Genomic DNA, 12,125 nt, shown 5'->3' with positions numbered 1-12,125 from the left:
TTATGCAGTGATGTTTAAAATTGATGATGCAATGCATGAATCGTTGACAGGACTCAACTGTGATCCTTACGACTTACTAGGAAATGTTGTGCACAATTGTGTTTTCTGAGCTCATTTTGATGCCGGGGAAACACAGAAAGCATTTACATTTACATAACAATATTTATTCATTTATTTATGTGGTAACATTATCACAGATTTTCAACACAGTGTATGCTAAGCTAACACTAACTAAATATCCGTGTTTGTAGAACAAAGATCAATTAATACTTATCACCATGCATGATTTTTAATAAATGCTGGCAAAGCTTTACATTTACGCAAAATAGAAAGCTGTAAAACTCAGTCAGGAAAAAATATTACGCTATGATTCAAGATAGAAAAGGAACGTAGGCCTACACCTGAGTCAGACTAGTGCAAATCCATATCTCAGGAGCATACGACAAGAGAGGACCGGGCACGGACATTAGTTAAGTTTTGTTTATGTTTGTGTTGCCGGCAGTCATCCGAGAGGGGCTGCCGGCTTGTTACTTTTGTATTTTTGTGTATTTATTTTTGATTCAAATGTTTAATGTCCCGGCCCGGTCCTCTCTCGCCGTATGCTCCTGCCGCTCGGCCTTTTAAAAAGGAGGAGTGGAGTGAGCCATTGGTTGCAATTCGCAACCTCACCACTATATGCCGCTAAATATCATACCCTGGATCTTTAAAATCAACATTTTTGTGCATCAGTCAACACGTATCATGTACTGTGTGTAGGGGTGTTTGCTTGTCACTACTTGTCAACTGTGTCACTGTCCACAAACAGGAATGACTGGAATACACATTTCTCAAGTAAATCTGGATCCAATTTAAAATGAATACAAAATTGTCTGTGTTGTTTTTCTTGCAATTAATATTTCAATGCTTTGCTCTTTTATGTTTAGACGGGGTCATCTGAAGGTTCACCCGAATCCTGGCACAAAAAGAAAAAAAACTTTTATTTACAAAACTGGGTATATATGGAGATAGGGTCAACCTTTATCATTTTTACCCCATAAGTTCTATATGTCTATAGGTTACTTCTGTGTCATAATCTGTACTAAAAGTACAATGAAGAAGTGAAATTAGGGGATGTTCTTAATGAGGAAAACAAACACAGTTGTGGAAGTATTTTTGCAGAAGTTGGTACTGCATCTGAAGTCATGCACAATATTGCTCAAGAGAGGGAGTATGACACCAGTTCTAATACTTAAAAAGGTCACAGTTATCAGATGTGAGATCAGTATTGGCACAGTTATGCTCGAGACACTGAGGTGAGAAACTGACTTGTTATTTTTAACATTTATGCATTTTGAAAATTTACCTTTGAAAATGTATATTCAGGCTCATTTATAAATTGTATACTTCTTATCTATACTGAATATACACTTTTTTAAATTGTAAATTTTTGTAAAATGTTTACGGAATTTCTGATTACTGAACACTTTTTTCTTCTTGCAATGATACTCTGGCAACCTTGGTTTTGGTATTACTGAAACACTTCAATAAAATGCCTTTGTTTTTCATTTAAAGGAATTCAAGGACATCACCGTGAATTGCAATGGAGTCAGCAGATTTTGTGTTTAATAACAATTATGACTACGGTTACGAAAACAACTCCTACAATAATTCAGAAACTATAGGTGAGGAGGTTTCTTTTAAAGTCCCCACCATCACATGTTTCACTCAGGTTATGTGCCTGTTGTTGCTGGTGGTCAACGTGATCATATTTTTGCTGGGCATAGGAGGAAATGGTGTGATTATCTGGATTGCGGGTTTTGCCATGAAGAAGTCAGTCAATACTACCTGGTACCTGAGTTTGGCTGTGTCTGACTTTATATTTTGCTCCTGTTTGCCTTTCAACATCATCTACAGTGTAACGTCCGACTGGATCTTTGGTCTCTTCATGTGTAAGTTCACGTCCTTTGTTATGTTCCTCAATATGTTCAGCAGCATCTTCCTCCTCGTTATCATCAGCATGGATCGATGTGTAGCTGTCATGTTTCCTGTCTGGGCCCAGAATCATCGCACTATCGGAAAAGCATTGCTGACAATCGTGCTTGCGTGGGTCTTCTCCGCAGCCCTAAGCATTCCTTCGATGGTATACCGTGATGTCCAGAATCACTTAGGTACAAACCGCTGTATGAACACCTACACATCCAACCCGTACACTCATGAAACCATCGCTTTGAGTCGCTTTATTTTTGGATTTGTGATTCCGTTTCTGCTCATCATCGTCTGTTACACAATCATCATTTGTAGACTCAGAACTTCGCACATGACAAAATCCTGCAAACCGTTTAAAATTATGACGGCTCTCATCCTCACCTTTTTCCTGTGCTGGTTACCATACCACACGTTTGTGCTCATTGAACTTTACCACAGCTTTCATTTCAATGAGGTCGTAGCTCACGGGTTGAGAATTGGAACCACCGTCGCTGCCGCCAACAGCTTTCTGAACCCTGTTTTGTATGCCTTCATGGGAAATGACTTCAGGAAGAATTTCAAGAGCTCCATTTTGTCAAAGATTGAGAATGCCATTGGTGAGGACGGACGGACAATGAGTCGATACCTATCTCGCTCAAGCTCGGTAGATGCCAAAGCGTCCACTCATATCTAAAGTATGACTGATACTATATATAGTTTAATGTATACTTTTGTTTCAGTCTCAGAAAATGTTATAGTAATATTTAGATACTGTATATCTGCCAATATATTATCAGCTTTCAATGTTAAAGAATTATCAGTTGTAAGCCAAAATTTACATCCCTAATGTATAGCATTATATTTTTAATGATTTATAGAAATTAAATCATCATTATGTATAATTCAAATGGATTGCTGATGTAAGATGGACTGTTTAGCTCACTACTGTAAAAATGTTTGCATGTGTTAATTACATGACAATATCTTTGTCCATTGAATTATCAATAATTTTTGAGTTTCAACTATATTGTTAAATTCATAGTGTTAAAAAAAGTGCAATGAATATGCCAACAGTCTGTAGCTTCGGCACCACATTGATTCTACTTAACATTTGAAAGCATTCGCCTTTACAGTACCATATGTGGTGTACAGTCTGTTTATAATTAACATGACGTTAAACTGAAACTTTTACTGTTAATAAACTTTTTTTTTTCTTTACCTCAAATATTGTGCCGTTCAACACAGCAGCACCATCGTCATTATGGTTAAGCGGTAAACGTGTTGCACACATTGGCAATGCACTCTCACATTTAAGCAAATTGCTAGACGGTAGATTGCTAGAACAGTTTTAAAGGGGGAGTTGTTAAGTGTAACCATCTCATTTCTCAGAACTTTGATCGCATCTCCGAGAGGAACTTAATGTATCATACCACCCAGCAACTGTATGTGAAGCACTGCAAAGGGCATTGTGAGACTACCTACTTTGTGAGGTAAGTTCTGTATTCTTTAGGTCATAAGACAAATATGCATCAGTGATATGAGTGATCAGAGAATGTTTTAATGGCACAGAGCAGTAAGTGCATTAAAATGCATCTGACTAACATGTTCATAAAACATGCTGCAGTAGTTTTAATAGATACTGATGTATTCTAAGTAGAATTTTGCCATAACACTCTCTACAAAGAACTTCTAATACTGGTCAATTTGAATAAATTTGACCCTTTTGAAATGCTTTAACTGTAAATAAAAAAACTGAAATGGCTGTGCTTTTAACAAATTATTTAAATTTCATCAAATTTATGGTTGAGAATATTAGGCTAAGGGCTGATGTATTCTTCATCTTCATTCAGTCTCAGGTATGGTCCCTTTTAAGGTCACATGGAGCATAAGAAACGTCTACAAGAAGAACGATACAAAGCTATGGGAAATTTTGCAAGGGTTGTACTTTTTGTTGACTTGTCATGACTCATGAGTGGCATGATCAGTGTAATGAAAATTCAAGTGCAAAACATTTCTATTTCAAATATCCACAAAAATACCCGAATAAAAAGTTCAGAAACATATTTGATGCTGTAGGCAAAAAAAAAAACAATACAGTTGTGTGTTAATTGCTCTTTTACAATTGTGGCAAATCAGACCACAATTACATGTGTTCTATGAAATAACATTTGGCAGACACTTTTATCCAAAGTAACAAGTAATACATTTTATCAGTATGTTTGTTCCACGGAAATTGAACCCATGACCTTTGCGTTGCTAGCGCCATGCTGAAATATGATCAAATATGCAACCCTCTCTCTGCTTAGTCATATTTCTTTCTTAAAAAAAACGTATGTTGTTTTTGTTACAGAACATCACCATCCATTCAATTCTAACTGGTTACTGCATGCAATAGAGACATTATGAACTCAACTCCTGAAGGACACAGTGACCACTACGAATACGACTATGAAACAATTCTTAATGAGTTTGCAAACAATCACACTTCAGAAATAAATCCTGCACATTGCAGGGAAACAGCTTGTGTATTCTCGGTTATTTTAACAGTGATCATTTTCCTGCTTGGCATCATTGGAAATGGAGCGGTGATCTGGATTGCTGGTTTCAAGATGAAGAAGACAGTTAACACCACCTGGTATCTGAGTCTGGCTTTGTCTGATTTTATTTTCTGCAGCACCCTCCCTTTAACTATTGTAAAATTACTCATAAACAACTGGCCTTTTGGACTCTTCATGTGTAAGTTCACATCTTTTGTGATGTTTATCAACATGTAAAGTAGCATCTTCATTCTTGTCATCGTAAGTGTGGACCGCTGCTTGAAAGTCAGGTTTCCCGTATGGGCTCAGAATAATCGCTCTATAGCCAAAGCCTCTGCTGTCGTTGTGTTGGCTTGGCTCATGTCAGCTTTGTTTAGTATACCACCAGCGAAATTCAGACATATCGAGCATTTCACAGAAACATTAACAGTGTGTCATAACAAGTATGAGGGACATCACCAAACTGCTGTGTTCATTCGATTTACATTCGGGTTTTTGATTCCATTCCTGAGTATTTGCTTGAGCTACTCCATCCTGATCTGTAAACTTAGAGAGAACCACAGATCCAAATCCAACAAGCCCTACAAGATCATGACACTTTTGATTTTGACTTTTTTCCTCTGCTGGATGCCATTTCATATTGTTGCTATAATGGAGTTGGGCGTATTAAAGCATAACCCAGTCTTTCACTCGGCGCAACATGTAACCGCTACCATTGCCTGTGCAAACAGCTGTCTAAACCCATTCCTGTATGCATTCATGGCCAAGGATTTAAAGAAGAAATGCTACTCATTTCTGTCAAAGATTGAGAGTGCCATTGATGAGGAGACCAGAAGCGGTTTCAGAGGAACTTCCATTACCAATTCTGGGGATCACAGACTGTCGACAGCGATCTAAAAGTGTAAAGGTTTATGAGTCTTTACATGAAAAACAACACAAATCATTTATAAGCAATACCTTTTTATCTACTGTGTTTTTGTATGTAGCCTGATTTTTCTGTAAGCTAAAAATGAATGAATGTACTGTAAATAGAACTAATTCTTACAAGCTAATTTTTCTCCAACAAATCTAAAAACTTGTGTTTTTTGCAGTTGTTTTTAAATAGAATTGATACGTTTTATCTTTTAAAGTATTTTTTCTGGTGAGCATTACAAAATATTTGTGTATTTACCTGTGTATGTGTGTATACTGTATCAACATTTATAAAATGTTACATTTTAAATATGAAGCTCACAATCAGGAATTTACTGGCATGATGGTTTTTTAAATAATCTTTTTGTTGCTTTACTTGCTTTCACTTGTTCTAGTTTGTTCCGTGTTGATTTGCTTTTTTAAATAAAGAAACATTTTTTTGCAATTTAATCACTGAAAGCAGAGAACAATTCATACCATTTCCACAGAGAACAAGGGAACAATTGAATCCTGAGACCTGAGAGAATGTAAATATATGTCAAATGTTATATATACATATTTTGGGAAATATTTGTGTGTTTTAATGGAAATTAAAAGTAAAAAAGTAGGGATGTACATAAATCCAGAAAAACAATAAAGACTGTATACTCAGATAAAGTTTTGTGCTTATGCATTTCGTTTTTTATACAGCTACTATATTTTATTTCTCAGCTCTAAGAAGCACTGAAAGTGAGTGATGTTAAATAGATATATTTACTGTCCATAAATTCCTATGTGATCAAAAGTGCATCATGATGTCCTTTGGTCCCAAGGTGGCAACTAAGGGCAGTATGGTAGCAAAAAAGAGGTAAGGTGTTCAACTAAACAGGTGTCTTCATTGTCTTAAGGCCATTGCACATTGAGTCCGAAATTTGCGTCCGAAATTTACCGCACATTAAAAAATAAATACGACCTCACGTTGTGTCAATTTACACACTGCCTCCGATATTTTCGTCCATCATAAAAAAATCGGATCGGTTCGATTTTCTGTGTTTTTCACATCCGTAGCAAGCATTTTGCAAGTTATTGTGGGAAAAAAATGCGCATGACTCATACTGTATCTGCAGATGTTTGGGACAGAGTGTGTATTTTAATCACATATGGCCTCAAGATCTCAAACACAATAAGCTATGATGAGAACTCTTGACACTATAGCCAAATATAAAAGGAAGAAACACAAAATGCCGATGCTGGAAATGCTTCTGTGTTTGGGTGTAAGTGTGAGACAACTGTGAGTCAAGTGATGCATAAAAGTACAAATGGCTCATTGCTGATAAAGTATTTTAAAAAATAAAATAAGATGTGCTACAAAACACATTAGTCTATAATAAACTAGCAGTAAGCTTCGATGTGATAGGCAAGTGTGATAAATCACACATTCTGCTACAGTATCTGTCTGTGACTCTCTCACATGTCCTTCTTTCTACTCAATTTCTCAGAAACAATCTGAGCTGGCGTTGACGTTTTCGATTACTTGATGCATGGACGCATCATTTGAACTAACAAAGCACCATCCATAATCTCAGTCATGATGTTACAAATGAATATCAACATAGTTGTGTTATACAACCATAATGCATTGTGATTGTGATAGTCACATTGTTTTCACCAAAACTGAAACAAAAACTAAAAGACAACAAAGTTTTCATTTTGATTACACCAAAAATCCAATAGTGTCTACCATATTTCTCCATGGGAAAACATAGAAGCAGAACAACATGGCAAGCATTGCTTAAAAATGGACTTCGCTGAGGGTTTGCACAATCTTTTTTATTTTGTCTGATAAGTTGTTACAAAGGGAAAAAACCCCCACATTAACTCTTTGCTGTGGCACAGCAGCTGAGATGTGTGGTGTAGAATGTGCTTAGAAAATAGAAGGTGAGCAAAGCCTTAATGTCCACTGATGCATTAAATCTGAGATTTAACAAAACATTCGCATGCAATGTAAACTTGTTTTCAATCACAAACACCAAAGAAAAACACATTTTAAATAACATTTTAGCTGACGATTATGTACAAAATTGCCAAAAATGTTTTGAAATTCAACAAAGCCTCTATGAGTTAAACGAAAATGAATGTAAACAGCTATTGCTAACTTTATGGCCTTATGTTGACCCATTATAAGCTCGACTGTGTCTCTTCTAATAGTTTCACAAGAAGACTAACATGAAGGCAGTTCATTTCTGATGATCGCTGAAGCACTGAGGTTATCTGTTTTCTCACCTTTTCCCCACCAGTGAACTTGAGAAGCAAAACCAAGTGGCCGCCATACTTTCAGTTAAACTCTGCCATTGTAAGGGCTTTGTATCTACATGGTTCTCTAATCTCCTATAAAATCTGTGCATGAAGAGTGATGCAGAGAAAGCAAATAAAGAAAAACATTTGCCTGTGCAAATGGAAGTATAACATTTAGTTGAAATTAAGCTGCAATACTTTGAAAGGTTCACATAACAATCATGTATAATGATCCACTGCCCCAATTACATTTGACCAAATAATTTAAAATTGTGATCATTTACTCAAATTATGACAACGTACAAATTATGGCTTCAAAATAAATATTTACATTTCCTGAGGCTATGAAACTGACTAAAACTCTGCGAATACTCATCATAGAAACGTAAAGCATATGTCTAAAGAAAGCTTGAAGTTACTTTTAAATGATCCAATTAATATTAATGTTCTCCGATTATGTACTAAGTATGAAAGTAAAGACAGGTACAGTTTCTCCCACATCAGCTCATTATGTGATCACATCATTGCGCAGAGCGCTCTATTTCACATAATCTGCGCAAGCCCCAAACAATGGCACAACAAAACAGCAAGATTCTTCGTCAAAAATGTTGATTTTACTGCGCGTTTGGCCAATGTCACGCTGCGCGTGCGGCGGATCTTCAGACAGTCCTTAACAAAGAGGAAAGGTTTAAATTCAGTTGAAAAAAATCACCACTCTGAGGATAAACGGTTTCATTGTAAAGAGCGACTGCATCAAGTGGAGCGCATTCTTTCTGATGAGCATTGTTTCTTTCTGTCCTTACTGTTTACCATGGTGTTTTGGGCAAAGTATTTGTCAGAGCTCTTGTTGTTCTTAATTTTGAACATATTTTTCATTTTTACACCAGACACATATATCGGTTCAAAATATCGGTTATCGGTCTACTTGATCTGTAATAATCGATATCAACATCGGCCCTGAAAAACGCATATCAGTCGACCCCTATGAGTGAACTTCGACAAAGGGGGGCATGTTAGCTATTAACCATTTCAGTTGCGTTGTGCTTAACTTTCAAATTCAGTTTGAACAGCACATGATGACCAAACAGATTTTGAACCACAGAGCAGAACATTGTCAGACCGACAATAGGAAATGAGATAAGCTTGCCTATTGATCTTCAGTCTGTCATTCATTGATTCCCAAATCACATTTCGGATGTTGTCTGCTGCTTTGGCCCAGCATGGAACAGTGCTGCAGCAGAGTCCACTCATGTACAGTCTAAAGATGTGCCAAAATAAAATAAATAAAAACAAAATATGCAAAAATGCTCAATTGCATTAAATAACTATCAGGTCCAGGGTACTGAACTGTTTTTTTTAAACTAGTTCCTCCCTGACAAACTGAAATGTAGGTTTTTTGGTATTTGAGTACCGTTATAGCAATAATGCATTTATTGAAGCCATTACAGTAATAGTTACGCATTAACTAGCCTATGTTTTACATTTAGTGACAAACTGACATTTATTGGGTTCCTTGTGTAGTTTAGGAGGCAACACGCTTTTACTGTAGACAGAATACGTGTATAGGAAACGTGAATCTAGCACAGTATGTGTGTGTAGTAGACCAAAACTGATAAGCAGTCAGAAATGCACAGAAGAATGCATGAATACACACACACAAACACTTGCAAACAGAACGTGGTTAGAATACTTAAGGTTTTTTGTGCTTCTGTAGCTATTGACCTTACATGTGACATGATTGTTGTAATCTTAATCAAACTACATGTTTGTGATTTGGCCTAAGTGCAAACAAGCAAACGTTTTCTTGAATTTGTGTCTGGTACACTACAGCACTGCACACACAGTATTTTGTCTTCATGCTTGTTTAGGGTGAAGCGAAGACTGAGAAACCCACAGTGACATTTTCACAGCTAATGCTGACAGACAGAATGTCCTACAACGGACACAAGGAATAAAACAGGATAATGCACAAATGCATCTGCATGGGAGAAATGAGCCTTGCATGCATTATGCATACAGTACTTGCTTTGTCCTTACGCTTTTTTACTGACACGTTTTGAATGACGCAGAAAGTGTCAGGGTCGCCTCAAGAGCCCATACAGTGTCAGCTTTTATATCTTTTTAAGATATAAAAATAAAACAATAAATACATTTCTATTTAAATATAATTATATAAAATATATTTTATTATACTTTTATTCGATTTTTTATTATATTATATTATACTGCTTTTATTAAAGCAAACTAAATCTATGATAATAAAGGAAATATGCAATGCAAGCTTCTTTGTCCCTAAAAGATTGTCATAGCAATACCTGGACAACTGTTGTTTTTGCTTGCATTGTTTATCCACACAACCCCCCTCTCTCTTTCTGACGCACACAGACATCCTGTCACATGAAGAAAGTGCTTATTCAGGACACAGGGAATGGAATGTCACAAGTTCCTGCTTGTGCTATTTCTCTGATCAATAAAGGAACATGAGGCATGTATATATAACAACAACACTAGCAAAACAATAATGCATGCGAACACAAAAATAAATGACGGTGGCAAACATTTATTTCTGCAAGCGATGAAAGATAAATACTTTTAGATACTGTGAATTTTTCAGATGAAGATACGAGAAACTTCCTCTAATAACTTGAAGGTGGTGTGCCATTTGCCTGTGCTCTCTGTATTCATGCTCGGCAATTAAAAAAAAGCAGAGCTAAAACTTGTGGGCCTTATCTACAAAAATATTAACAAATGCCACTTAGCAAGATGTAACAACTGGTCCAGAAAGACTTCCGGTTTCATTTTTGTAATTTTATTGTTTTTACATATTACATATAGAATTCGGTTATGTATCTTCTGTTGGTTGTATTGGACGTGTTAAAAAACTAAAACATAAAGTTCTTCTGGACCAGCGTTGGACCAGCATTGTTTATGTTTTCCGAAGTGGTCTATATCGATATAAAAGCGTCTTGTATTTCACATACAATACACTTTGTGGTTTTGACACCCAGTGGACCACAGTATGTGTGTTTCTCACTCAACACAAAGTAAAAAACACTCAGGGCTGCAGACAGATGCAAGTGACATTGTTTTGTCACACACCACTGCATAGAAATCTTGCATTTTAGCAGATGCACTTTGTACAGGTCATCTTTCTTTGTACTTTTTAATCTTTCTGCACTCTAACCCGTTTAATAATACAGCGCGTGTGGAGCAGTTTGCTCTCTGTGTCAGAGCTGTGAAGGAGGGGTGCTGTGCACTGTGGGTCATACTGTATGTCTTTATTCCTCCCCCTCGGTGCCCCCTTACTTGAATGTCTTCACTTCACTGCCGTAAAATTAAAGATAAAAATTAAGAGGCGGTCACGGTGTACTTTTCATCTGATAAAGCTTTGTTGGCATTCCTGCAGATATAAAAAAAAGTTTGGCGAAGCATGTTTGACAAAAGAAACCGTGTCACCTCTTGGCTGAATTGGTGTACAGTACAGTACTGTTAGAAAGAGTACACTCAGAATCACATTTTGGATTCTTTATTGCTTGTTATATGGAGTATTATCAAATAAAACAAAAGCTCTCGACATTATACCATTGTTGCAACGCTCGTGTCTGAAACCAGAACACTGCTGACAGTGTCTAAAACATGTTTGTGGGCACTAGGCAAATGTTCCCTGTGCATGTACTACTGAGAATGTCTAGTCGGCTGCGACAGTAGCCTAAAGCAGTGGTTCTCAAACTTTTTTGTTGTAAGGCCCCCTTTGCGTAGAGTGCATTGCTTTGCGGCCCTCCAAATAAAGACTTATGATCTTAAACTTAAAATTTTAATTAAACGAAGAAAATATTCAGTTAAACAATGCTAAAACATCAATTCTTTTGGTTGGTGGCGTTGTTTGGCGTTGGGAAATATCATAATCTCCACAACAGTCTTATTTATGATGGGCCTATTTTTAATTTCTTTATCTCTGCTCCCATCAGTCCAGTTCTGATGTTTCTTTAAGTCATTCCAGCGTATCCTTCAATCGCAACCTCCCACTCTCTTTGTCTCTCTATTTCTGTTTGCCAGATTCGTGTGATTGCGTGCGTGAGGGATATGTGATAAATATAGTTAAGATCAAATTTAAAGGAGGCTGAATATAGGGAAGGAAGGACAGAAGCGAGAGTGCAAAAGGCTAAGTGAGACATTTAAAAGAACATCAAGTTCTAGAAACTGTTGCTGCGTTACAGTTCACATACTATCCATCCTAGATATGGTATTTTAAATGAGAAAAAGTGTCTCAATAGTCACATGTTGAAACTTGTATCTTAAAGTACTACTTTTTTCTAGTGAAAGTGAAAATCCATGCACACTAATACTCATCAGGAATCAGTTTGGTGATGCTACACTTGAATTAATAAATAAAATGATATAATGTAAAAATGTGCATTGATGTAAAAAATACACAAGAAATAATCAAGTAAAACTGAA

General features: G+C 36.4%; 1 protein-coding gene and 1 pseudogene across 3 annotated transcripts; both read left to right on the top strand.

The window, feature by feature from the left end:
• The first annotated feature begins 1,187 nt into the window (after positions 1–1,187).
• On the top strand, positions 1,188–3,766 carry cmklr1 (chemokine-like receptor 1). Of its 3 annotated transcripts, none has more exons than XM_057327174.1 (3): positions 1,188–1,292; positions 1,552–2,639; positions 3,334–3,766. In XM_057327174.1, exon 2 carries the CDS (start codon positions 1,580–1,582, stop codon positions 2,636–2,638), a length of 1,059 nt encoding a protein of 352 aa, XP_057183157.1. In that variant the 5' UTR covers positions 1,188–1,292; positions 1,552–1,579; the 3' UTR covers position 2,639; positions 3,334–3,766. The 3 variants fall into 3 exon arrangements, with proteins under 3 accessions (XP_057183157.1, XP_057183164.1, XP_057183148.1); XM_057327181.1 differs by lacking the exon at positions 3,334–3,766 and having other exon boundaries at positions 1,189–1,292; positions 1,552–1,661; positions 1,764–3,169; XM_057327165.1 differs by lacking the exon at positions 3,334–3,766 and having other exon boundaries at positions 1,189–1,292; positions 1,552–3,169.
• LOC130549841 (chemerin-like receptor 1) lies at positions 3,329–6,040 on the top strand (annotated as a pseudogene).
• The last annotated feature ends 6,085 nt before the right edge of the window (positions 6,041–12,125 follow it).

This window comes from Triplophysa rosa, linkage group LG2, assembly GCF_024868665.1.
Source record: "Triplophysa rosa linkage group LG2, Trosa_1v2, whole genome shotgun sequence".
NCBI classification, from domain to species: Eukaryota; Metazoa; Chordata; class Actinopteri; order Cypriniformes; family Nemacheilidae; genus Triplophysa; species Triplophysa rosa.
This window is presented reverse-complemented; position numbering and strand designations above follow the sequence as displayed.